General features: G+C 41.8%; 1 protein-coding gene across 1 annotated transcript; it reads right to left on the minus strand.

Moving 5' to 3' along the window:
- Positions 1–27,565, minus strand: DYNC1LI2 (dynein cytoplasmic 1 light intermediate chain 2). Its single transcript, XM_032121730.1, has 13 exons — positions 27,304–27,565; positions 26,578–26,651; positions 26,042–26,158; positions 19,744–19,974; positions 12,941–13,107; positions 12,515–12,608; positions 11,799–11,934; positions 11,372–11,483; positions 10,639–10,698; positions 9,857–9,898; positions 9,320–9,437; positions 8,237–8,353; positions 1–2,990 (listed from the first exon to the last, which is right to left on the minus strand). The coding sequence occupies exons 1-13, from the start codon at positions 27,396–27,398 to the stop codon at positions 2,884–2,886; spliced, it is 1,470 nt and encodes a 489-aa protein (XP_031977621.1). The 5' UTR covers positions 27,399–27,565; the 3' UTR covers positions 1–2,883.
- Between the last annotated feature and the right edge of the window lie 84 nt (positions 27,566–27,649).

Raw genomic sequence — 27,649 nt, forward strand, 5'->3', positions numbered from 1 at the left:
AGCAGTCTGGATTCATGTTTATTGAAGCCAGTAATTAAAGACGTCCTCGTTTTGCCAGCACTAGAAAGCAAGGTTCCACATGACTGCATACTGCACCTGGTTAAAGCCATACAACTGGACTAAGGTTTGTTTCATACATTTGCAGTCCTAATTGTAAGTTGGAAGAAAAACCAATAAACTTAGTATACAGGACAGTGAACTTTCATTTACAGCATGTATATTGTTAAGTTCACGATGTACAGAGCAGTCACTTTCAACGTAGTTAAATTAAATAAAATACGAAATTCTGTTCAGTTTAAACAGGTTTTTTTAAAATGCCAATAAAAAAAGTGCAAACTTAAAATCAAGCAGCATAACCACAGCATTTTTATGGAGGGCCAATCTTTAAACTTCTCTATTTGCTTCAAGTTGAATGCATTCATCTTTTGTTTTCTTAGTTTAAACATGAACAGTAGATGCAGTCACTATAATGCATATAAATATAGGCATATAATAGTTTAAACAGTCTACCATACAAGTGTATCTGCAAATAAAATGAAGTTTCACTTGAAAATGTAAAGGCTGTTTGCATTTGGCCTTTGGTTCCAATGCTTGAAGACACCAGAATAACAACTGTGCAGCTCACCAAAGCCAGCAGACTTTGGCACCCACAGGATGCTACATTACTTACACCTCTCTTCAGTAAACTAGGAGCATTCACTTGCAATTAGAAACTGGAAATCTGTCCCTGTTTTGTCTCTCTGCAAAGCTGGTAAGTTATCACACAGTAACAGTTTTGATCAGTTTTAGTATACTTAACCTTTTCATACATGTGGAAAATACTTCAATTGTAAGTTTCAGCCATATTGCTAGAAAAGTGCTTATCAGGTTAGATGACAAAAAAGGCAGTTTCAGACTGAGGTTTTCAAACTATCCCATTACAATCACACACTTAAGTTTTCCTGTCCAATTTTTGATGGTTTAGTCTCCAATCTCACTTCTCAGTGTCAGGAGGACAGTGTGTAATTACTTCTGGTGTGGTAACTTGCAACTGGCACCCGTTACACCAGGAAGTGCATCCACATCACCATCAGCCAGCCACAGTCTTAGTCTAACTGTTATCTAGACAACTGTATAACTTCAGGTCATACCATTTATTAAAAAAGTAAAAAAAAAAAAAAAAAAGAAAAAAAAAGAAAAATATAGTATTTTCAACAAAAAAACTGGCACAAGTAACATACTCATGTTAATGTTTGTCAAAGAGGCAAGTAAATACTCTTAGCTTTCTAGATGTCTAGACAGGCTTACAGGAACAGCCTCTTGCTGTAACGTAGGAGTTGAGGTTAACACCCAGCACTGTGTTAGTGGTCAGTCTAATTCTGTATATTTAAGTAACAATATATATTAGGGAAGTTATATCCAGACATCAGATTTAGTACAACAAGTTCATATCAATAAAAAGTAAACTCTGTATAATTCAAATTGTGGTTTTTCCCTTCAGCATTAAGAGCACAGAATATGCTTGGTATTTTTAATTTCTGGTAGTGTGTACATGTAAAACAAGCATACTGTGTATAAAATCAAAGTGCCATTTCAGTAACCATAGCAGTTGTGTTTGTTTGTACAGAATGATGGTTTATGTGACCATGGACAGGGCTCCCTTAGAGCAACGGGGACAACCACAACCCATCTTTCCAAATGAAATGCTACATGAAAGAAAATACAAAACGACTTCTTCAGGATGTCCATCGTGTACACATTCATACTTTTTAGGTTACCTTCAGAATTGGAGCTGGCTGCACCTGCAGCAGGTGTGGTTGGAACTAGGGCCTTGAAAGTTTTTTTTAAAAACCTCCATAGGTGTAAGGCAGGAATCCATTTTAGCTTGGTAGCTGATATTTAGTTACAAAAAAAGTAAGAAAAAAAAATACTGAGAGTGTTCTGTAGCACATTTCATTATGGGAAAATGATCCATCACCCACCATTCTTCATAGGCCAGCCTCTTGGCATAAAAAAGGCAGAAGCTATCAGGAAACAGGATTTAAAATTAAATACAAATTGCCAAACTACTGTTTTTCAAATAAAACTGAACAGTGACTGTTTGTACTACAGTGCACAATAAGTTCAAGCACCTTCTAAAGACACATCACATACTGTGCCAGGCACTTGGAGCTAAACAAGTTTAGTTTCTCCCTTTGTCAGCTACACCAGAAAGGGCATCCACACTCTTAAGACTTCTTTAAAAACTAAAACAAGATTTATAACAAGAATAAATTCCCGTGGTTCTTAGTGTTTGGCCTGGAGTTCTCCAATGTAAAGTAGTCTTTTAAAAACAGTGACTATTAACCCCCTGTGAAACACAGGATTTGACAACATTGCTCCTCTCCAGTCAATCCAACATTCTGGTTACTCACTGTCCCAAATCTGTTTCCCCTTTTAGGGCTCCATTCCCCACCTCGGCTTCTTTCCCCCAATGAATGCTGTTACACCACCACCACTCCAAGAATATAATGCATTGCAAACATACAAGTAGCCAATTCCAGTAACTCTGAAAGAGGGTTTCAGTTCTCTTTCTTGTCTCATGTGCAGTCAGTAGTACTTTTGAAAGAATTCTCCATTTTGCTTCTCTGTGTTCTTCACAACAGGAAATGCAGCTGCACCTGCTTTACCTCCAAACCAAAAGAATTGCCCTATATAAACTCTAAATGGTTATCTTATACAGAGGGATTTTATATGCAAACTTCCTGAATGTGCACTTTTTACTGGGACAAGGCAATGATGTAGTAAGCTCATTTCCCCTGCCCCAAGAAAACTGATAGCATCTGCCATAGCAGAAAATTCCTGGTCTTATCAGATCACTATACATAGTTATTTGGTCATTTACATCTGCATTGTTCTGCCCTATCAAGCCTCGTTCTCTGTTGGAGGAGAATTTGTTGTTACCATGGGGTCAGGCTTGCGAGTGATCCTGTCCAGCTCCTCCTGAGCGTTTGCCAAAACTGTCTTTTGTCCTGGAAAGGAAAAGGACACAAAGCATTCAAATTTCAGTGATAAGTTTTAACCAACAAGCACAGGTGTTCAAAAAATCACCTTTATATGACAATATATTACTTATTTCTCATTATTTTGCCACCTCCCCAAGACCACAGAGCCTGACACATTGCAGGGTATTGCCTGTGTAAAAACTGATAAAGACTCAAATTTGATCCACTTTAAAGAGATGAAATGCTGAACTACACAGCAGCAAAAAGCACACCACCACCAGTGATATGCTGATAGCAACTAACATTTTAAAATAACTGTATTTAGAATTTTCCATAAAAATCAGCCATACACAATTCTATTATTAGCAATGATAGCAAGGACTATTTAAACCAACTTTTAAACACAAGGTATGTAGGACACCTGCTAAAAAAAAAATCCCATTTGTTTGGTCACACTTGTACTCACTGCATTTGAATATGAAACAACTAACAGGGAGAACTCTCATATCTGCAGCCAATGTTTCCCTTAAAAAGGGGACAGGAATTGCATATTCATGTAACATCGCCAAGCAGTCATTTCAAAGGACTTCTTCAATTGGAACCAGACACACTGAAGTACTTCATGCAAAGGCATATCTTACATTTTTATATTAGATTCAAAACTTTTTAACAATTCCCTAACTGAACCCTCAGCTTACCTCAGTGATTCTGAAAATTATAAACCCACGGACAAATTCATCACCAAAATTGGAACAATATATCCTAATGCATGGAGCATACAAGCATTTAAGATTAAAAAGCTATATTTTTAGACAAAAAGTAGATTATATAACCATGTACAGCTTCCTTACATAGCCAAAGAATTTAACAAGCATCTGTTTTCCAGCTCAAATGTGTGTGAAATATTAGGTGGATTTTTTCCAGGGTACATGCTGAAAACATTAAGAAGGCAAGATTTGACTGTTAGAGATTTAAGTGTTTTTTTCCAAAGTACAAAGACATAACCAAGTTAAAAGGTTACCTTTAATCACTAGGAAGGTTTTAGACCTAAGCACTAGTTATAAGCCACAGCACTCTAAACAGCATCTACTCAAAGTAGGAGTATTTAAGCAAAATTTAGGAATTAGTACATTGACTAATGTACTGTAACAGAACTTAAAATACAAAACAATTCACATGTAGACTAATAGCACCGGGGAGCTGAAAAAGCATAAACCCTAAACCAATAAAGGCCACACAAAATCCTTGCTTAAATAACAGCAGATCTAAACAAAAACTGTGACTGTTTTTTATGCTGGATGAACTGGCTCCTTAGGCCTCCAAAATAACCCCAAGCAACGTCCAGCAAATACCTCATGTGGACAGGAAAAACACTCCCAACACAGGGGAACACACTCCCCTTTATCACCACCATGGGGGAGCACCTTCCAAAGGAGAAGAAATACAAGGAGCTGTTTTTAAGAAAATAAGAGCTTCCCCTCCATTTTGAATGAGAGTGACACTTGCTTTCAGTTTCCCTACAAATTTGTCAAGGAGTGATGGCCTCATTCAGTGAGATGTGTTCCGCACAATTACATGCCCCCAGTTCTGTACAATTTATTCCTCTTGCTAGATCAGAGTGAGAGCAGGGAACCTGTGTTCTTTATCCTCTGTACAGGAAGAGAGAGAGAAGCAGCCTTGGAATTTGCAAGAATCTTCTTGTGAATATAAATGAAATAATTTTGTGACTATAGAAGTTCACATGAAGAAAAACAATCCACCACAGAAACAAGCAATTGAAGTTCTTTGAAATATCGTAGTCTAGACATCAAAGAGAGTCCAGAAACAAAGGCAAACAAGAAGAAGTGCACAGCAGGAAAACTGGACACGACACTGCAGCATCTGCCCGGAGGAGAGATTTCTCTCAGGTAGAATTGTCACAGTAGAAACCAATCCATCAATTAGGCTGACCAGTATTGTTGAGATCCACAACGTCTCTCTCATCCTGGGACAGAATCTCAACGTTTCAACCTCAGGCTATTCACAGCCATGAGAGAAACAGATGGTCTCTTTAAAGCTAAATATTTTTGTCATCAACCTTCTGAAAGTGTTGGGCTCTTTAAACAGTTTAGACATTTGAAATGCCTATAAAGATAATTTTAGTATATTTACTCACACAGAGGGTGCTGCTGGAAAAAAAAGGCTTTCTCCAACGTGTTCTGTTCAACTCTTCCACAAAGAACAGGTCATCTCTTCATCAGGTACCAGCACCAGGTACCTCACAAACTCAACAAGAGCTTTTCAGATAGCAGCATAAGGAGCCCTTACCTTCTCAGGACAGTTTAATCTTACACTGCTTCATCTAAGGTGTGAGCACAGCAGGTGACAAGAACAGGCACCTTCTCCTGCGAGCGAAAGCCGACTGTTCTGTTCCCAAAGTCAGGAAATGGGAGGAATGGGAGCTGCCAACTTGATGCAGCCAAGAAAAGCCAACCTTGAGCTCATTCAGCAGAAGCACTTCCACCCAAGAAAGAGAACTGCTGCAGCAGGCACTACAATGAGATAGATCTGCAGTGCTGATACAATATTCTGATCACTCGTGTTCAAGACAAGAATAAGCCAATGATGGGAACTAATGAAGAAACTAGTGGGGAAAACAGAGCTCAGCCTCTAGCAGGAGACTAGAAGAGAACTTGTCTAATTTAGTCTAACAAAATCAAGAAGTTAAGGAAGGATGTACGATTGCTGTCTCTACATGTTTCAGGAGAGAAATTATCTATTCCAGTTAGAAGTTAATGCTGACACAAGGGAAAAAAAAGCAAAAGAAAAAGCCACTTGTTATCTTTGAAAGGTCCTGGAAGGCACAGAGTGTTCTAGAAGACTGAAAGAGGGAAGAGTAAAGCCCATTACAGACTAGTTTAGTAGTTTTTCCAGAAATTGCAGGTACGTTTTAGGTGCTTAGAACAGCCTACCAGCACAACAACCAACAGGGTCTGTTCCCGACAAGTTCTGCCAAGCCACCCACATTGCTATGAAAGGATAACAGGTCCTGTGGAGAAGGGAGAAGTGGTCGATATCACATTTCACATAACCTTCACAGAAATAAAAAAAAAAAAAGCCTTGATATTTCAGAGAAAATGAATGGATTTTAATTCACAAAATTACCCATTAGTTATCCATAGCACTGGTCAGTACTTTTATTCAGCAATCTACCCTGTCCAGCTATTGAAGATAGCAGATATGTAGGTAAGTGTGCCTGAAGGGACAACAGAAGATTTTGAAAGATAGGATTGGAGGGAAAAAGTTATTTACATAAATTACCAAAGTGGTGCATGGTGATAGAATGGAAAACAGTGATAAAGGAAACACATAACATTTTGAGACACTGAGGTCATTTGATACAGAGTAGAAACCCTCCTACCAGGAAGCAGAAAATGTATTAAACTGGCTGAATTGTTATAAAAAATCCTGTTCAGTGTCACACAGATGAAAACAATCCCATGTCCCCCTGAGAGATGTGAACAGAACACATCTGTAGCACAGATCAGGTCACCCCTTCTCAGGGCAGGCAAAGCCTGGTCTGCCACCCCCAGTTGTTCCTGAGCACAAAGCAAACAGGTCCCTGAGCAGAGTCCCAGGGGAACAGAACTGTCACAGCCAGAACAACACATCCTGCACACAAATCTGCTCTTGCAGGCCACACAAAAGTCACAGGCAAAGGGGAGCAGCTTTCAAACCCAAACACTGCTGCAAACACAAAGGGGCTACACTGACCTCCATCGCCACCCAAACAAGACCAAGAGTACTGGGATTCAGAAACACTGGACAAGAGAACAAAATAACTGAGAAATTAAGTGCTGGAATAAGCTTCCTGGAGAGGTGACATTACAGCTTTTATTTCTGAGTTTGTTTGCTTTTTAATCACTTGCCAGGTGCTCCCTAACTGACTTTGCTTCAGATAAAAAGCATGGATGAAATAGTACCTAAAAATATTTATAGTTCTATTTCTATAAAAAGTTATTTTGACCTTGTGTTGAGTAAACCACGAGGCTGCATTTGATGAAGCAGGGGACACCTTTCAGTGTTTAACTGAAGAGGGCACTCTGGATTATGAAAGAGTTAGTTCAGTATTTTTATAACATGGATACAATATTACTATGTAAATAATACATAACACAAAATCCCTTTTGTTATCTTCAGAATAAATACATTTAATAAAAACAAAATTACAGAATTCATCCTGCTGAAACAAACACACAAAAAACCACGCCTGACTTGCTGTAAGTCCAATTCTAGACATTTTTGAGCTTTCAGAGCGTGAAATGTCATATATACACCTTCCCAATTAAAAAAAAATTAAAAATACCCACACTCCAACTGCCTTGGTTCTCTGGCAGAACCATCAGTGTGGCTGGCAGCAGACATTTCTCATTTCCAGTTCAGAATGTCTAGGCCTTACACTCCCCTCTCAGCACGAGGAACTGTGGGTTTGGCATCACCAATAAAGTCCACAAGATTGCACAAGCTTGGGATCAGAAGTAGTGATCTATCAATACTTTAATAGAGAAAGAATTCTGGAAGGAAAGCTCCTGAACATTCAGCGTGACGGGAATGCCAGTATTGAACAGAAACAGTCAAAGATTCAAAGCAGTAAATTTAGTCTATCAGGTGGACAATGCATTTTACACCACCAAGGTCTGGGTAGGTACCAAGTACTTTGACAGGCTTCTTTCATTTTCACCTGAACTGCTGCATTATTTATCAGCAAGGATCTCACACAGTGCAGTCACAGGCACACACAGAGTGCATCCATTTGTCAGTGTTATCAGCTGTGTTGGATCACAATAAGAACTAAATAATTACTGAGTGAACACCTTCAAGCTGTCACAAGCAGTAACTCATTTCAGCTTGAACTCTGGGGAGATTTCAATAGTTTCACTGCTAACTCCAGTCCAAGCCCAAAAAACTGCATCTCCTTTGTAACAGCGAAGCATCAAGAAAGGAAGGAATTCTGAAGTTGAAAAAGAAATCAGCACTTTCAGCACAGGATCAAGACTGAAATGTCACTGGAATCCCAGCAATGCAACTTCACTCGAAGAATTAAGTTATATCAGGCTTAACAGAAGCCCTGGAGTTGTGAAGCTGCAGTAGTTTAGTTCTTTTTTTAAACACTGCACATTTTGGCATTGTCATCAGACAAGGTCTGTCACTTTACTGACCAGTGTAAGAGACACACCCATGGACCAAGGTGCCAAATAAAATATTAAAAACAAGTGCAATAACAAGTCCAATACCTGATTTCTTGGCTGTACTTTGCACTCCTCCAGCACCAGGACTTCCAGGAGAGCCAGTCTTTTTGCTCAAGAGACTGTTAAAGAAACTAGCCAAGACACCTTCACTTGCAGCATTATCTAAATAAAAAAACAAATACAGATCCCACAGAACACTTAGAGCTGGTAAATTATAACTTATTTTCACATACATACAAATCTCTTGCTAATCAAGGAAATAAACCTCTGAGAAAGTCTGTCCGTGCTCAGTTTGAAGACCCCAGTCCTTTGCATACCTTGGCATAGGCAGAGATGGCTGAAAGTACATTCCTGCTTTTCTGGAATGATGGGGGGTGTGTCATGAAATTTTAATCTAAATATTTGTATGCTTTTAAGTTTGTAATAAATGTAGAAGCCAAGAGCAAGATTATTAAGTATGGACATGAAATTCAAAGACTGATAAGCCCATTAATAACATGCACAGATGTTCCAGTGCAGCCTTTCATGCCACACTGCTTTTAACAAATCAAAACTTGGCAGTTCAGCAACAGGACAGGATCCAGAAGAGCATTTTACCCCCAGAAGTGAGGCACGGCCCTACAGTGCACAACAAAAAACAACACTGGCCCTGCAGACCTCCTTAATGCCCAGAGGGGAAAGAAACCCTTCAATACCACAGAGTTGCATCTCAGGGAATGGTCTCATTTCTGAGTTACTCCATCTACTACAGCAAATGACATTCCAGAGAGGGTTTAATAGAACGGGGTTCACTGTAGATTCCAGAATAAGTGATATGAAGTATAAAACTGTTTGTAGTTTACAGCAGTCTCCACCCTAATAATCCAACTGATGCATAATAAATGTATTGAGGCAACTTAAGGAAATCAGAATGTAGTTGACCTCTGTCTGACTGCTTGGCAGTAACAGAACTCTATTTCAAGTCATATAAATGACCAGAAAAGAATCAATCCTAAGTTATATCACAAATTCATTTCTGTTATTAAAGTAACTATACTATTAGTGAATAAATCCCCAGGTCTTTCTACAGCAGAGGATTCACTTTAAGGGAAATAACACATAATAGAACAGTAAAATGCTCATTCATACTTTTAATATTTGGATCAGGTTTCTTAACTGATGTGATTGGTGAGGCACTGGGTACATTGGCGGGACCAGCTCTGCCTTGAGTTCTTGGGGATCCTGCAGGGCCTCTTGCTGGAGATTCCTTAAAAAAAGTCCAAATCACACAAATCAGAGAAGAACTTCAAAGATTAGTTACATAAAGCAAGTTTAATGTCACGTGCATATTACTTTTTCAACCTTTCTATTGGCACTGTAGTGATGCACACTGGAGAAAGAAAACAAACAGGCACCCAAAAGATCTGTTATTTTGGGGATGTGCCTCTACTACAGGAAAGGCTGAATCACTGCAGGAAATTTTCTGTTCAATAATCAGATGTTTCCACAGTGAATTTACAAGCAACATTTTAAAATATTGCCTCATTATTTATTTACTTTCTGCAGTTTGGAGAGATTATATAGTTACATTTAAATACAAAAAATGGACCTCAGCAGGTTCAAATCATTCCCTTTTCCCTTGAAGGAAACAAAACACCTCCTACTCTTTTCCTTGGATGTACTTACTGATGCTCTTGTAGGCGTTGCTGGCTGTTTGGCAAGGAATGACTGCAAAAACAACATATTAAGCATATTATAAATATGCATAAATATATTTCAAAGAATACAGAGGAATAAAATACAGTGAAGCTGAGTAACCATTAATTTATTTGATTGTTTTCCTGACATTTACGGGATTCCTCTTTGATATTTCTATACTTCCCAACTCTGCCTCCCGAGGACTGAGCTGCAAGGAGTAAATAAGCTTTGGGCCTTTGTCTCACACAGCCAGTTCAGAACTCAAAGCCAGCACCAGAGACACCCCAGTCTGTAACCTCCAGGACATTTATAATCCCCTGTATAGGGAAGTATTGTTATATTTTTTAAACTAGAGTAATAAAGAAAATAACAAGTTACAGTATAGCCAAATTGGACACATTCGTCTTTCAAGCCTCTGGCTGAAAGAAAACTGCAGTGCTTAGATGTTAGGTTTTAAAAGTATTTATATTTCACAGATCAATACAACTTTATGGTGAAATCCAAAGTCTCTTCTTCCTCTTCTCCTTTGACATGTAAATTCTTTCAGTTCTCAGCATATCTTCCCTTCAGCTTGCTAAGATAAGTGACCATATTTCCTACTTGTATTTTTAGAATAAAGTCTTACTTCACAATTACATCTGAATTTGCAAAGCTGAAAAACAGCTACCTGGTGATTTAAATGAGGAATGAAAAACCAAAGGCAATAACAAGGGAGAAATTGAAGTCAAATCTTACACAGTAAAGACTTATTTTCATTCTTCCATTCTTACCTGCTGCTTCATAAGAAATACTTGCTCATCTTCTGCTGCCAGCTCTTTATCATGGACTAACTGTTGAACAAAACATTTTGTTACTTCAAGTAAAATCTGAAGTGGATTACTGTAACTGCATTTTATATTTTGGTGATCAAAAGGGAAGAGAGAGAGGCAAACCTTTAGGACTCTTGTTCACTTTTTTTTTTTTTACTGTTCTTTCACATTTAATAGTAACATTAAAGAAGTTGTCATTAAAAAATGCTGTAAAATAAAAAATATTGGAGCAGACTAACAGTGATGCCAGCCTGTGAGCACTGACCTAAAAGATGAGCACTTGGTAAGTAGCCACATTCATCTTTTTAAATTTGGATATTGATATCATCAGCATCTCTTCAAAGACCTGAGATGACCTTGCTTTGCCTTTGCATGGTAACCTCAATGCCAAATGTACAAATGTAAATGTCCTACAAGAAATTCTCCATTTTCTGGGTGTGTTTCTGCCCCACACATGCAAAAGTGGTAAAATGTAAAATAGCTATTCCTGGACTGCCTTTCATTCAATAAGGTGCATGGTTTCTGAGTTTGCTTGCAGTATTTTAAGTAAATGAAAGCTTGATGTTTCACATAATTAGATTTTTTAAGAAGTTACATTTATATTTGGAGTTCTTCCATATTGATAGTCCTTAGCAGCTATTCAAGCAAACTCCACTTATTTGCTGGGGTACAGGAAGAAATAATCTCTTTTTACCTTTCTTACAGGAGGTTTTACAATGAAGTCTTCATATGGATCTTCTGGTTTTACTGTTGTGAAGTTTTCATGTAAAATGGCAATTTTCTTCTCATTGTCCCAACCAGCAGGTCTGTAAAAAGGAAGAAAGCTTTGCCTTTTCTGTAACTTCTACAGAGATCATTTATACACTGTCCTCTACTTAAATAAGGCAACTTTCTTACAGGTCAGTCCCAATTCTCAGCTAAATTCCAGGGACACAAAAACTGGAATGGTATAGTCTGATTCAAGTAATACACACTAAGTTGCTTTTTTAATTTGAGATTCCACAGGACTTGCATGCTAAGCTTTTGAACAACAAACCATTCCATTTATTTTTATATACATGTTACATGCAGTGCTTAATAAAAACCAATGTGACACCATGCTGCTTGTCCAAGTGACTTACATAAAAACTGCATCCTTCTCTACCACTAAGGCAGGCGTGGTAAACTGGAAACCGTAGGTTTTATGTACAATGTACTTATACAACAGGTCAAGGTTCTTCTCCTCCTTAACTGATGTATAAATCAAGGCAGCCCCATCTGAGTTTCTATTTAAGGAAAATTATGTAAGATACAGTTTCTAAATTATAATAAGAATTTCAAAGCAGGAGTTAATAGATTTATATCTACTAGACTTAGCTTTGAGCAGTAGTTCAAGACAAAACTAGAGAATTTAGCATTCAGGGAGAGGAGGGGATATAACATGACAAGACTCATGGCACTTTTCCTTGACATACACGAAAGTTATCCATCTTCCCAGGCTTACATGGAAATTGCATCCTACTTAACTTGGAAAAAGTCAAAAACTTAATACACAGATGAGATCTCAGGCTTACATGGGAACTGCAAATTCTGAGGGGAAAACCAAGAAAGAACACTTCACAAAATGTAAACCCAGTCCTTTGTAAAGGAACAAAAGCTCCAAATCCCATGCACAATTTAAAAACTAGAGAAGGTTTTATACATCCGTCAACATTTTCAAAAAATCAAATGTTACACAGCAAATACCAAGCAATCTTGCAGAGCAATTTCTTGGATTAACTTTATGTGCAATTCAACATGAAAACATCTCTTCTTTCTTCCATATTAGAGGCAATCTCCTCAGCACAGGAAAGGATACACTGTAAGCAGAATCTGCGGATGTGTGACTGAATGAAGTCAAAGTGTTCTTCCCTGTAGTCGTGCTCCTTCTCCAGGACACTCACTGCATCACACTGGGGGAGGCAGGAAAACAAACCAGAAAAACCCAGGCATTTAATCCCAGCACATCTTAAACCACCTTCTTTAATCTTACACACTCCCATCACATTTATTTTGGTTCTAAAACCAAACCGATAAACCAAATGCTAAAGTAATTAACAGATAATTGAGAAAGTTATTACTATTCCATAAAAGTAAAAATTGATGGTGATGGCAGAAGCTCACTTGTAAAACAAACCCCTTCACCGTTAATCCAGAACTCATTTTGCATGTCTGTAGACAGCATCCCTCCTACAAGAGGAGCAATGAAACCCTTGCATAGCAGCAAACAGAAGCAGAGCCTCACTTTTGTGCACACCACCAGCACAGGGATGCCCAGGTTGTGAGTCAGCACATTGTCTCCGAGGGGCAGGGAAACATGTTCATCCTCCTGGCCAGACGAAGGGCCTCTCCTCTGTGGTGATCCTTGGTAGCCTTCTTCAGGTTCTACATACTCCTGAAACTCCTTTATAACTATTAAAAGAGAGAAACTCTTAGGGTACAACAAAGGAACTGGATCTTTTAAAACCATAATTCATCTACAACTAACTAGAAATCTCAACTTTTTTAAAAAATTTTTTACTACATGAGAACTGAATGCAAGTTAAGCTTTGTTGCCCTTTCCAACACCACAACTCTCCCCCATCAAAAATTACAGGAAGTTAAATCAAGTGGGATCTGGAACCATTACAAATAATCACAATTATCTGCAAGAGCTATAGTATGCACAAATGCATATTCCTGAACATTTCATTATACGACAGTTGACAACAGAAAACATAAATGTGGTTTAGCAACACAGCCTACACCCTGCATTTTGTACCTATTGTGGAAGAAAGCATGGTGAAAACATAGATGTACACAGAAAACACCAACCTGAAACAGCCACTTTTTCTTATGAACAATTACTTTAGTTCCTACCACTCTACATTTCTGTTGCAGGCATCCAGTGCTAGAAATATAAAACCTACCTGCGTAAACCCAGACTCAAGGGCATCTGCATGTTACCTGAAGAGATTCAGTTGTATCCTGGAAAACTACAGTGGGGTCCAGAGGAAACTAGATGCTTTCTATGTTTTCAGTATTTTAATTTTACAGCAACAGTGAGTGTTCCAATAATACTGAATACTATCAAATACTGAGGCACCTAAGGAATTTTAAGGCCATTTTGGAAATGCTCTGTGAGCCCACACATGCATTATCAAATCTGGGCTGCAGTCTACACTTTAATGTCTTTTATTCAAGACCAAAGGCACAGAGCAGCTAAACCTGTGTCCTGGATGTGGCTGCTCCAGGCACAGCACTGCCCCGAGGCCCAGGGCTCTCCCCCCTCCAAAGCCTCCTCCTCCTCACTCAGCCATGAGGAACCCTCGCAGAAAGAGCCAAGCAAACTCCATGATGTGCTCCCACAAAGGCACCTTTATTTTAGAAACAGTGGGAGCAGAGTGACTGTAGGGACAGTAAGGAAAACTCCTCAGAAAAGCCACCAGTCTCTAGCCCAGCCACACAGAGAGGCTGCTCAGCACAACCTGTGCCAGGGAAGGAAGTGCAGTGCACTGCAGGCCTCCTGAGGTTAGCAAATGGTAAAACCTCAGGGAATTTTCTTCTACAAACCTTGCAAAAAGAAGTCATAGTACATTTTCAAAATAGGAACCATTCCTGCAATAGAATGGGTGTGTGAAAGGAAGAACAAATCAGAAAAACTCTTCTGTTCAGAGCTGCACAATCTACAATGTTTAGCTGAAATATAAAATTGTGTGATTCCTGTGGAAAAGAAGAGAGCTCCATTCCAGAGAAAAGCTTAAAAACCCCAGACTAAATATAGACCATAAGACTCCCAATCACCAATTCAATATATGCCAGGGTGCAAGGAAACACAAACAAATGAAAAAGGAATGCAGTTGCTTTAAACGTGGGGAGGCAGTGCCGTCTGGTGGAGAGGAAACAGCAGTGCTCCAAGGGATGCTTCCTCCGGGACTGTTTCTTAGTCAGCGACAGCAAATCAAAATTCCATTCTACATTCTGCCCATAACATGTGTTTACTATCTCACCAAAAGCCTTTAACTAGAAAAGGGTTTTTCTGAAGTGCTTCTTTACTTTTATTAGCTTTCCCATTACTATTTACTATTGAGGCCAAGTGTATTAGAGCAATTTAAAGAATACCATCTACATCTCCCACAATGGTTCAGATGAGCCTCTCTGACTTTATCACACAGAAAAGACTATTTGACAATACAGCTCTCAATTTACCACAGCATTATAATCAGATAGGATTCCTTTCCTGGCTTTTGTTCGTATCAAAGCAAAAGAATCTTTTCTTCACTGAGATACATGGGGGCATAAACCCCTTCAAATTAGGGGAATAAAAGCCTCTCCTGAAAAGAGTAACACTCGACAACATGAGAAAACAAAAGATGCTCTAAGAATTTTAGTAATGTAAATAAGAGCAAATGCAACACAGAAATTTCAGAAGTCTGATGGCTTCATCCTCACGAATTTTCTCCTCATGAATTTCTGCTGAATGGGAATGAAGAGAGCCACGACTCCCAGCTCCCCCCTCTCCCCAGGAGTGCTGCTGCTGGGTACTGCTGACCAAGGCCACACCTCACACATGGAGGGAGAAAACCCTTCCCTGTGGAGCTGGGCCCAGCACTAATCCCTGCCAGACACTGAGCAATGGGACACAAGACTCCTGAACAAACAACTACCTGAGTGACAGAAGGTAACAGCTAGAGCAAGAACCTCTGACTACAGCATCCTGAGCACACAGAAACCACTTTAACTCAGAAACAAGTGTAAGTGCCTGCCAGCAGTAGGTGCTTAAACACTGCTCAAGGCTTCCACTCAACCCCCATTCCCATTCAGAACTTAGTCCTGCTAAATCCAAGTGAACCTGTACCCCAGGTACTGTCAGATGCCCCAGTGAATGAACTGCACTCTCACAAGGAAATAAAGCAGCTTACTGCAGTTAAAGCACTTCTTTGACACACAGCAATTTCATACTTTCTCTTACCTCCCACAGCTATTTCTCTTTTGAGCTCCACTCTCAGGCTTTTACTGGATATAAAGTATCCATATTTAATGGAAATAAAGTTGTGCATCCAAACAGCTCACATAAGCTTTTCATTTTCGTTTTTTCTAGCAAGCTATGAATATTTTCTCCTCCACACAGTTCTAATTGAGGAATCAGCTTCTATATGGTATGGAAAACAACTCTTTTCTTTATTAAGAAGTAGTGAAAATTACTTTGGTTTAAGGTTTTTGAACAGGAAACACACCTAAGATGATGCACATAAAATAGGAAGCCAGAAAAACAACAGTTCCTCGGGCAAATCTGTAATATTCTCCCACCCATCACTAAGGTTGAGTACTCAGAATGGCCTATTATGTTTAAAAAATTCTCACCAGGTGATGATGTGCCATTAAAATCACACCTCCACTACGGACTGCTGATTTATCTACCAAACTTGTGGCTTTTTAGAGTTTTGCATTGAACAGAGCAAAAAACAGCAAGGTTCCAGCAAACTGTTTTGCTCATATTGCTGTTGTTCACACGAGGCACTGCAAGGTAATGCCACCAAAAACTGCTGCATCACTCAGGACATGCATTGACTGGAAGCACTGAGACAGCAATCCATGATTATTCTTAGGTTTGATTGTTCCAGCAACAATAAGATGCTCAGGCTTGGAGTGCTCCTTAACTGCATGTGGAAATGCAGGCAAATACTACAAAGGCCCTGAACAGCAGAATGAGAAAATAGAGTATTTTTCTAAGAATATCAATCCATATTTACACTCTATTTACAATCACTTGTAGCCCTATCTTTATTGATCATTAAAAATTTTAGTCTTGTGAAAAGAATTCCTAGACAAAAGATGCCTGGATACATTTTTTTTTTTATCTTTTAGCTTAAGAAATCTTTCAGCTCTATGTCAGACTAAAAAAGAAAAAAGTTAGGTATTCTGAAATTAATTCTGCTTGAATGGGACAGTACACAATTTGCAAAATAATATTACTGTGTTTCAATTCTTTAGCTTCAAACACCCCAGAGGTCATTGGTATAATTGCTATTTTACCAATACAGCTCCTTTCTGCAGCTCTTGATTTCTGACAGCTGCCTTATCTGCTCTGCTGTCTTAAATAGGGGAGGCAACATTCACATCTCCCCTGAAATAATTATTCAAATATATGTTATTTAAATAATGATTTATCACAATTGAGCCTGAATTAAATTAGCATAGTTGACATTATGTATCTGAGTTCACATAAGCCAAGCTCTTAGCAAGGAACCTCCAGAGCAGCTCGCTGATGGCAGTGAGTGCAGGCAGACAATGCTCTGGGTACATTCCGAGCAAGGCAGCCTGTTGCTTCCATGTGTGTCCTGCTGCCCATTCTGGAGGCTCTTGAACTCCCAAAGGGAAGTTTCTCACCCACCCAGGCAAGCCAAGAGTCAGTATCTCAACCAGCAAACACAGGAGCAAGGGCTGGGTGCAGGAAGGCCTCACAAACCCTGCCAGCAGAGACAAGCAGTCCAAAGTCCAACTCCACTGAGAAGAGTGAGGTAACAAAGGGACCTCTGGAAACTCTTAGGATCTTAGCACTGGAGAAGGAACAGCCTTGCAGCACTTCAGGTGGATGTGATGCCTTAAGAGGCCTCCTAGAAAGAGAGACTAGACAGGAGTAAGAGAATAAAAGTAGGTATTTATTTGAAAGGCCTTCAAAGGTCTTTGGGGGGCCAGAGGCCACTGCCCAGATGGACCCCAAGATGGACAACAGGTCACGAGTTCTTCACACTTTTATAGGTTTGGTTTATTTGCATAGCAGGGTTAATTCTCCAATTAAAGCTTCAGTTTAATGATGTAATTCCCCTCAGCTTGCCCCCCTTAGAGGCCCTTTGGTTTGTACTTTTTGGGCCTAGGATGGTCTGGGTGTCCTTGAAGAGCAGGCCTGGAGAGGCTTTGTTACGTCTGCCTGGCACGACAGGACAGAAATTAACAGGCTACAAGAAACTTCAGAGTTACATACCAAGCAGTACAGGATTTGAAAAATATAAAAGTTAAAACCTAAGGCATCAGATGCCAGTGGGACAGGACTGGGCAGTGTTTCCCCAGGGTTCCTGGTGCTGTGTGTGACAGCCAGGGAAAGCACTGTGGACATTCAGCTCGGGATGGAGGAGCAGGAGTAAGGGAATATTCTGCAGGTGAAGCCAGGAAACACATCCATGTCTTATGCTGCAGGGGGCTTTAATTCAGCACATCCCATCACTCTGCACTCCATTTCTATGTTCCTACTGCCCTCATGTGCACTTTATTATCCTGGTTTTTACACATTTGGGCTGTTGCAACCCAGTGACTTCATTTTCTAAGTGGCAGCCCACCCCAGGAGGCACAGGCAGCAGGATTTCAGTAAGGAGATGCTCAGCTAGCATGGGCAGCAGTCCCAAGGCATTCACCAGGCACGTGTGCTCTACCCTGCCCAATCCATTATCCTGACACACTTACAATGGGCCTTTCCTCAGCATGAGCTGCTAAGAGAATTACAAGCCATGGTGGCCGAAGTTCTGAGCCCAGAGCTGGCCCTAGGGACAGTCTGCAAGAAGCCAGAGATGTATCCAGGTGACACAAGTGTCCCACATAGGGCCTGAGAACAGGAGACATCAGGGCCCTGTGTGCCCCCACTGAGCCAGGGGATGGCACTGGAGCTGTGCTGGAGGAACTCAGCCCCTCTCCCATCTCCTCTTCCCTTGACTCCAGGAGAGCTCACAAGAAACCAGGAGTTTCTATGATACTTTAATCTAGATTCTCTAGGATACCACTACTGGAAAGTCTTCTAAGTTCCTCAAACAGGGTGCCTGAGCTTTGCCATAGCTCCTTCACAGAGTGCACCATGAAGGGAAGGCTGAAAAGCTTCTCTTTTCAAAAGGAAAATTTAAGTGCACAAAGTCCCCCTTTACTTGGATTGCCATAGCATTTGCTGTGTCTCAGAAAAGTAAAAAATGGGTTAGCTGTTGGATTTTGATACCAGAACTGCCTTTCCATTTCCCATTCCCAAAAAATCTCTGACAAACAACCTCCCCCCAATTATTCCCATAAAAATCCTCATATTTTACTTTTTGTTTAAACATAACCTGATGATCAAACCTGGGTGGTTTCAATCATTAATTTTAAACTCTAGCTGGTATGCTGTAGGCACAAGGCTTCTGGGAACATAATATTTAACATTCAGAAAGGATTATCAGCTATACAAATACACCTGAGTGCTCACAGGCCAAACAGATCACACTGCTCCCTAAAGTGACCCTCAGGAAGCCACCAGACCATATTTCCAAGGGTTCCACACTCCAGCAAAGACAGCCACCAGCCCAGAGGCAAAGCAGCAACCAGAGAGAATCAGTCTGAATCTACTTCATCTGAAAAGGACTGGAAGTTGCTAAGGTCTTTTCCACTAAAGGAATTTATTTTGGAGTAATTCAATATGAAAACAGAAAAAAAAAATCTCAAGAAAAATTCAAAACTACCTCAGGAAAGGAGTTGCAACAATGACTGCTTGCCAGTGCCAGATTCTTTTCTGCCACAGATATGCCAGGAAAGAAGGTTAATTTATACACAACATTCCTAAAGTCACAGGGTAGGAATGGCTGTAGTGAGACACAATTAGCTGCACCAGGATCACAGTCTGAGCCACCAGAAAAACAAGGGCAAAGAGACCTTCTGTAAGACAAGCACAGTATGAGAGTGGGACCTGGCTAAGATATCACAGGAAAGCAGACAGCTCACTTCATCACTGAATTTTGTCACCGTTTTCTAAAAAGTGAATCTGTCATTTTATTGAGTTACTTTTTTTAAATTGCCCCTTTTAAAAATCAAATTATCAAAATCTCATTATTGCCCAGGATCTAGACCAATAATTCACCTGATGTTTTGTCAGCACAGCAAAACTGGAAGAGTTGTTTTAAAGCCTAACACAGTCTATTTGAATTAGACTTGCACACAACTTCAAAGTAAGTCTTAACCAACCCATTCTCAAAACACTAACCCAAAGGAATCCATCAAAAGTTGTGAGAGCTAATGAAAAAACCAACAGGAATGTACAGATGCACAAAGACTTACACTTCTGCTCCATGTGCCTCATCTCTTCTGGAGGAATTTTCATCTTATCAATGTGTTCTTGCAAGACACTGGCCCATTTCTGTAAAGACTCCATAACAGTCCAAGGTCTAGACATGTCTGCTACAAAGACCACGATGGTGTCTTGCAGGGATTCAGCAGAAACTGCAAACTTCAGCAGCCCTTTGTGGTACAAGTCTCCATCCAGGATCCAGACGTTGCAGCGAGTGTGATCTGAAAGGAAAAGGCACAGTTGGAACCCAGCAGATGCCAGGGTTTGGCTTTGCCAGGCTAGGAATGACCAGATGAGAGCATCAGTTCTCAGTGCAAGGAGCAGACCCAGCTACCTGCAGACTTTGCCTGGTTCCTGTGTAAATGCCTACATTACTCAGTAGATGCTTTCCTTTCTGGGTTCAGAACATTTTCCTTTAAAAAAATCATTTCTGTTCTTGGGCTTTTACTCAGAACAGCTCTCACAAGGGTTTTTAATTGCTGCACAACAGTCCTGCTTTAGAATATGCACAGTGAAGCCAGTGAAGCCAGAACACAGAGGATGTGGAAGTGCAGGCCCAAAGGGGTGGCCCTGCCCCAGGCCAGCAGGGGATGAACGCTGCCTTCGGGGTCTCCCAGACACATAAGCTGGCTTCACACACTCGAGACACCTCCCAGCAGAAATAAGCTGCAAACAAGATACTAGCAATAAGCAGCTTAGGTTTCTAGCACAGGAGTGGGAGAAGCAAATACAGGATGAACTTCCCACCTTCCCAGCAAGGTTGTGCCATCTGCTCTTAACTCACACTGACTTAACACTGGCTCCTTCTGCAGGCTCCTGACAAAATGAGCACTGGAGAAATGACCTGGTATTTTAGCTTTTGTGTCTCTCCCACAAGTGTTTTGATAGTGGCTGGATACTTTGGTGGAATGCAAGGTAAAGTAGAGGGGGATCAGCTGGGACAGAAAGTTTGCATTTTACCCCAAAACTGAATTCTTGGCAAGAATATAAGAACTGAAAAAAGAGTTTGCTCCAGAAATTATGTATTAGGTACCATGAACAACCAATTCTTCCAAATTTAAAAAAAAAAAGAAAAAAAGAAAGAAAGAAAATAATTACATTATCATCAGAACTTCCTGCTGAAGAGGAACAACTTCATTGATTCTATCTTTTAGACTCTTCCTAAGTATTCCCTATTTTACTACAGCTATCCAGAGGGAACAGCGAGTCTCTCTTGCACTACATACAAAATATGTGACTTCTGAAACACACAGATCTGCAAACCAGGCACTGCAGAACCCAGATTTTCAAAGCAGCTACTGAGCTTCATAATTACCCTGCCTCACTGTACTTCCGTGTCCTGAATCTTTCAGCTTCACAAAATAGATCCAGTTACTATGGCTATCGCAACTTTATTCCAGGAAGGAATCCATCTCTCCTGACTCCAGAAACAGGCAAAAGCTTGCCTAGGAAATCTGGAAGAAGAAAAGATGACAGATACATACATCCTACCTGTTTAATCAGACCTTGGACAAAATTACTGAGCAGCCCAGTTGCAGACAGATCTCATCAAGGGGCTGTATGTGGGCAGCCCACATTCAGCATTTGTTCTAAGTTCTGTTGGGCTGTCCTAAGGCATTCCAACATCAGCCAGCACACAATCAGACCAGCAGCCACGCTGTGAACTTACAGCTCTGCTTCCTCCAGCTGCACCCCTCGATCCACCCTCCAGCCATCAGTCAGGGTAATCCCTGTGGAGCTCAGAAATGCACCTGTGCACACCCAGCACTGTTCCCCCTCCCTTGCCCCCCTCCAGGGCACCAATCACTGGCACCACAGGGATTCCCACAGCACTGGAGGTCTGAATCTAAAGCTCCCAAAGACCTCTGATGTCAGAGGCAAGGTCTAGGAAAAGTCTGGAAAAACAGAAAGCAAGGTAGGACACAATGTGAACACATTTACATGTTTGCTATTACACAACAGTAAACAAAACATCTGTGCAGGACCCTGCATTCTAGAAGCATCCTTTGTACATGCCCTAAAGCAGCAGCCTCCCAGTAAATAAAAACCCCGTGAGCTTTCTATGAGCTAAAGGTTATTAATAGACATGAACTGTGTGTATGTACAACTGTCTCCTTGGAGCATGAATGGAAGTTTTGAAAACCTAATGCAAATCTATCCATAGTTTATGCAAGTTTACAGCTCTCATCAGCACTAATGGATTCTCCTGTGGGGAGTACTCTGACTGCAGAAAAGGCTTTCACACTTTGGCAAATAACAAAAATTAATAATTTCCAAATTCATTGCTTCTAAGTCACTTTTTAAAGCCAATATCTGAGGTTAAAAGTGTTTTGTTTGCTAAGCACCTTTGCCCACCTTAAGGATTTAATTTTTGCTTAACATCTGGAATGCAGACTGGAACTAGAATACAGGTGGAACTAGAATGCAGCTGGAACTACCACTCAAAACCAGCCTGCTAGGAAGCCTGGAAGCCTTGCACTCATGTTAAAATGTACTTTAACAAAAAAATGTAACACTGTAGGAAAAGGAAAGGTTTTGCTTTTTTTCTTACAGGACAGAGGTATGTCTTGTGATTTACACTTGCTAAAACATAAAACACACTTAAAAATACAGTACTGGGTGCTCACAATTTGGAAGGACTTGATGGCAAATTCAGCTTTGTCAGCACCATGTCAAGCTCCTACTTAGTCATGAATGTTAACTGGGCCCTTCTTACTGGCCATGACACAAGATACAAAAACAGAGCAAAAAATTACCAGATCCTGTTGGAAAAGCAGGGGCTACTTATTACAGGCTATTACAAAAGGTGCTAAAACCACATGTCTAAATCCTGTCATTATTCCATTATCCCTTTAGTCCTGAAAAAGATTTTCCAGCTTTGATGAATTTTATTGCACATGGTTGATTCTGTGAACTGCAACTACATCTACATTTATCCAAAAGATATCAGTGGCAATTAGATATCCCTTGCTCAAGCTGTGAAGAGAAGCAAAAAAGGAGAAAACCACCAAGAGAACCACTTTAAAGATGTGGATAAAAAAAAAAGAAAAGACAATTTTCCCATTAGAAACAGTGCAGCAGCAAGACTTGGCTCAACCTGGAACAACCAGTTCAGCTGGAATATGCATATGATATGACTAAGGCCAGACCAAACCTGAGGCAAAACCCAGGACTCCTTGATTTTGTTACAAGTAAGAATGCAAGCCCAGAATGGCTCTTCTTCCCAGGCATACCAGGCACAGCCAAGGTGCATTTGCAGCCTGGGCAGTTCAGAAATGTCCCTGTGGTGTTTGTGCCTCCAGCTGACACACACAGCACAGACCAGTCCATTCCGTCTGGCTCCCTGTTCTGCTCTACATCCCCGCTGTAACTCTGCCCTAGCCCTGCAAGGGCCTCTGAAAGCTACTCTGGAAACACAGATCCTTCAGGAAAATTATGCACAGCTTCTCTTCTACCTCCTACAAATTCAGATTCTCAGTCCTCAAAAGCAGACTAACCAGCAGAGACACAAAACATCTGTTCATCATAAAGACAGGCAAAAAACTAAAACTTGTCACACTCCCTGAGAAATTCCAGTAATGGAAGACTCTGGTGCCCGAGCTCCAAGATCATTTAATATTCCAAGCTAAGTTTCAAGCCAGTGCTATAAATGCTTTCATCCAGATGAACTATGGTGTCATGTATGAAGGAGCAGCCATATGCTCCAAGGATAATGTAGCTGGGGATTTAGGAGAATCCTCTCTCTCCCAGGATTGCTTCTCAGGCATCTCCAAACCTCTTCTTGAGCAAATGCCTTGGTGTAGGCAGCATTTGGGACAGTACCCAGGCAGAGATTCAGTAACAGACTTAGAATCTAAGTGACCCTGAACCTTGGGGACCAAAGCCCACACATCACACCGAGCAGTGGACACCTGACAGGCCTGGAGCTGCTGGACACAAGCACAGTGCCCATGTGCATCCAGCTGCCAAGAAACCAGCAGGGGACAGGGAAAACCAGACAGTCAGTGGGCACCTCTGTGAGCCACAGGGGGCCTGCAAGGCAGAGATGCTTTCTCGGCATTTGTTAAACTTTCCTACAAACTGAAAAGGACAATTTAACTGCTGAGCTGATGTTTAGGAGGAAAGTAGCTGTAAAACTAAGATTGCATTGAGCAATCCAGAAAAATCCTACTTTAAATGTAGGAGGAGCCAGGTTCAAACATCCCTTGAAGAGGAAGGAGGTGGGGAGACCATGGCATAAGAAACAACACAGATTTTCCTTAAGGTTTCCAAGGGGAAGTGGGAGGTAGATAATGAGTGACTCGGCACTATGAGGAAAATATTTCTCCTGGACAGAGTAAACTGGTCTGAAATGAAGAAGAATAAGGCAAAGAGAGCAAATAAATCTTCTACCACCTGGGAAAGAAGCTGAGATCATCTCACTCCACTGCAAAGTTTCAGTTACCGGTGTTGATCTGGCACCCCTGGAAATCCTTGTGATCTGGTCTTGGCTAGGTTGGAGTATAACAAAAAGCTGAGACCCTCAGAATCACTCATCTGCTCCTGAGCTCCTGAATGCCTACCCTCAGCTTCTTTATGGCTTCCAAGAATTGTGGGTCAATTATAAAGGCTTTGTTCCTAAATCGGTATATGAGTATACACTCATCTGAAGCACACAGAGAGTTTCAAAACCAAATCCAAACCTGTCCTAGAGAAGAAAGAGCGTTATCTCTGCCTGCTGGGAGGTCCTGACCCACTTTGCTATTTATTTTGCTTGTGGATGACACTAATGAGACAGAAAGGAAAAAGGCACGTATTATTAGCTCCTAACACACCCATTAGAGGGATGCATGAAGACCTGAATTGGCCAGCTGAGCCCGTAGTCAGTCAAAAAGATCTCTTTTTTCCCTGCTAGTGCTGCCTGAGTTCTTATGACAGGCCTCTCCTAATCACTTCAAATACTTATCGCTTTCAGACACTCAGGAATAGCCCCAGAATATTTTCCGTGTAGGGATATACTTGAGGTTTGATAGGGAACCCCAGGAAAAATAGCACAGCAAACATTTTTCTGCTCATAATACCATCTCCTTTGAGGCTGCAAGAGGCTGGATGACACAGGCTGTCCCAGCCCTCCAACCATAGGGGGCTTTTTCCCCCCTGAAGTTTTTATGCAGCACTAAAGCAGACTGTGCATAGTGAAAAAGCACACCCAGAACCTGAAGAAGCCAAGAATGGCTCAGCACTCAAAATTACAGCCCAAAAGATTTTTAGGAGCTGCAAGGAGGCCACTGGAAGACATGACAATGTACTCATCCTTGCATTGTGCCTAACTTAGTATCCAAAGGCAGCTTCCTGCCACGTGAGTGCAGGACCAATCTCCATAACAACCAGTCACATATGGCACTTAATCACTCCTGCAAGCCTTCAGCGCATCTCCAGTTTCAAAATACCATTATAGGACCTTCCTAGTCTGTTTGTTTTCAGGAACAGGGACAAACCACCACCAGTGCTTCCCTCTTATGAACTCAGAAGGAAGTCATGAATAGGAACACCGTCATTCCCCATTTTCAAAGACAAACCAACCCAAGGAGGTCTAGCAGCTTGCCCAAAATGAGATCAGCAGAGGCAGATTTAGGAGCAAAGACAACAAACTCACTCCCCATCTCTTCCTGTCCCCAACCTTCCCAAAAATACAAATAATGATACCTGCTTTTAAATGGACTCTTGGCATAATCTCCCTCCATACAGTAGAGACAAGCAATCAGCAGCAGCAACAAAAAGACAAGGGGCAAAGAGACCAGCTCCAACTTGAGAAAAGGAAATACTACTTCTGACTTTAAGTTCTGTTCTTCACTCAGTCAACTACAGCAAAACATCTGTTATAGCTAACCAAAATTCCACACACAGCCCCCATGAGAAACACCAAACCTCTGTGCCCAGAAATCCATCTTGAGCACGAAATTCTCATGGATGTATCACTCACTTTCTCTAGTCACAAAGTAGCCACAGCAATGTCATTACAGCTCCTACAAAGTCACCATCAGCAAAGGGATCTCCCCTGCCAGTGAGGGGATCCCCAGAGCTGCCTTTGCCCACCCACAGGTCAGGCTGTCAGCAGGGCAGGAGGGAGAACAGACACTGACTGGGAAACACCTTTCCCTCCACAGAAATGCACACAGCTCCTAAAACTCACAGCACCATGCTGAATCAGCTACTTGAGTGCAGCCCAGAATGCACTCATCAAACCACAATTATTAAAATAGCATGTCAGCTACTTAATTAAAGAGATTACATGTGGAAGAAACTTACCATCTCTGTCTTCATCGTGAATATTCAGATACAAGTATTCCAGTCCTCTTCCTTTCTTGCCATGCTCTGCTCCCTGTATTTTAGCCATAAGTGTGGTTTTACCTGAACCATCATCACCTGCCAGTAAGTTTGTACAGGAAAAAAAGACACCTTCAGAATTACATTTAACTTCATAAAAAAGACTTTTTCACGACTTGCTTGATTAATGAGAAGCATCCTTGTACACTTCTAAATCACACTTATGTGCTGTTCTCTTTCAAGTATTTCATCTGAATCCAATGGTTTATAGCAGAACAATAAGAATGAAGAACTATCTTCTTCTCTATCATTATTTAAAATAGGCTATAAATCTAACCGTGTAAATCAAAGAGAAAGAAAATCTATAAGCATGAAGACAAGACCACAGATCAAATTACATAACCCAATTGTAACAAACCCATGTGTCAGTTTGCTCCAATCGTTGTTTGAAACACACTTTGTTTCTACAAATAAAAAAGCAATAAACCCACAACCAACTGGCTGCATGTGTTACTTACCAAAAACAAGAATATTTTTGCCCGATGGCAATTTAGATCTGGACCGTGTAGAGACTTCACTGAGTATGGAGGACCTGGAAAAGCAGCAGAGCAGCCGCGTTATTCCGCGGCACGGAGCGAGCGCAGGCTGTGACAGCACCATGAGCTCAGCACATCCGCACCGACGGCCCCGGCAAATGCGGGCTATTTACAAACCAGGGCTGCTGTTACACCTAAAGGCCAATTTCATTCCAAACCACCACGAGCATCCTACCTTCTAGAGAACAGCTTTAATGATTTCTAAACCACAGGCAGGAACATTTAAAGTTCCCCCTCATAGGAGGCCACATTACTGCAAAACATTACTTTTCAACTAACTCTCATCACAATCGATTGCTGCATTCTATATAAGCCTTTCTACCACCGTAGATATTTTTTAAGCATTCTTTAGAAATAAAAGCCGAAAAAACACGAGATCGCCTCTGCCGGAGCCGGCCCCGAGGATGTCCCGCAGAGCCGCGGTCCCCGCTCCCCCTCTCTGCCTCAGCCCCGCTCTCCTGTCCCTGCGGCCGCGGGGCTCCCGTCACGCTCCCCCGGCCCCCCCCAGCGCTGGCCCCCGGCCCCGCCGCTGCCGCCCGCGGGGCCCGAGCGCGGCCCTGCCCCGGCCGAGGGCCCGCGCTCTGCTGCAGCCCGGCCGAGCCGGGGCTCGCCCCGCCGTGCAGGCCCCGGGCGGCCGCGGGCGCTCACCAGAGGTTCTGCCCCTCGTCCTCCTCGCCGGGCAGCTCGGCCCCGCCGGGCCCGTCCGGCCCCAGCAGCTTCTTCTCCGCCAGCACCGGCGCCATCTTGGAGCCGCCGCCACAAAGAGTGACCTCACCGGGCCGCGAGGACCCCGCCCCGCCCCGCCCGCCCGCCCGCGCGCGCCGCCGGCCCCGCCGGCCCCTCCGCCCCGCGGCCGCCCCGCCGGCCCCGCGCGCGCCGCGCCCGCCCCGCGATCAGGCGGTGCCCGGGCAGCCCCGGCCGCGGCCCGCCCTGCGCCGCGCCGTCCGCGGGGCCGCCAGCGCCCCCTGCCGCCCGCGGGAGCGGCACCGGCCGG

Source organism: Corvus moneduloides, chromosome 12 (assembly GCF_009650955.1).
Source record: "Corvus moneduloides isolate bCorMon1 chromosome 12, bCorMon1.pri, whole genome shotgun sequence".
Lineage (NCBI taxonomy): Eukaryota > Metazoa > Chordata > Aves > Passeriformes > Corvidae > Corvus > Corvus moneduloides.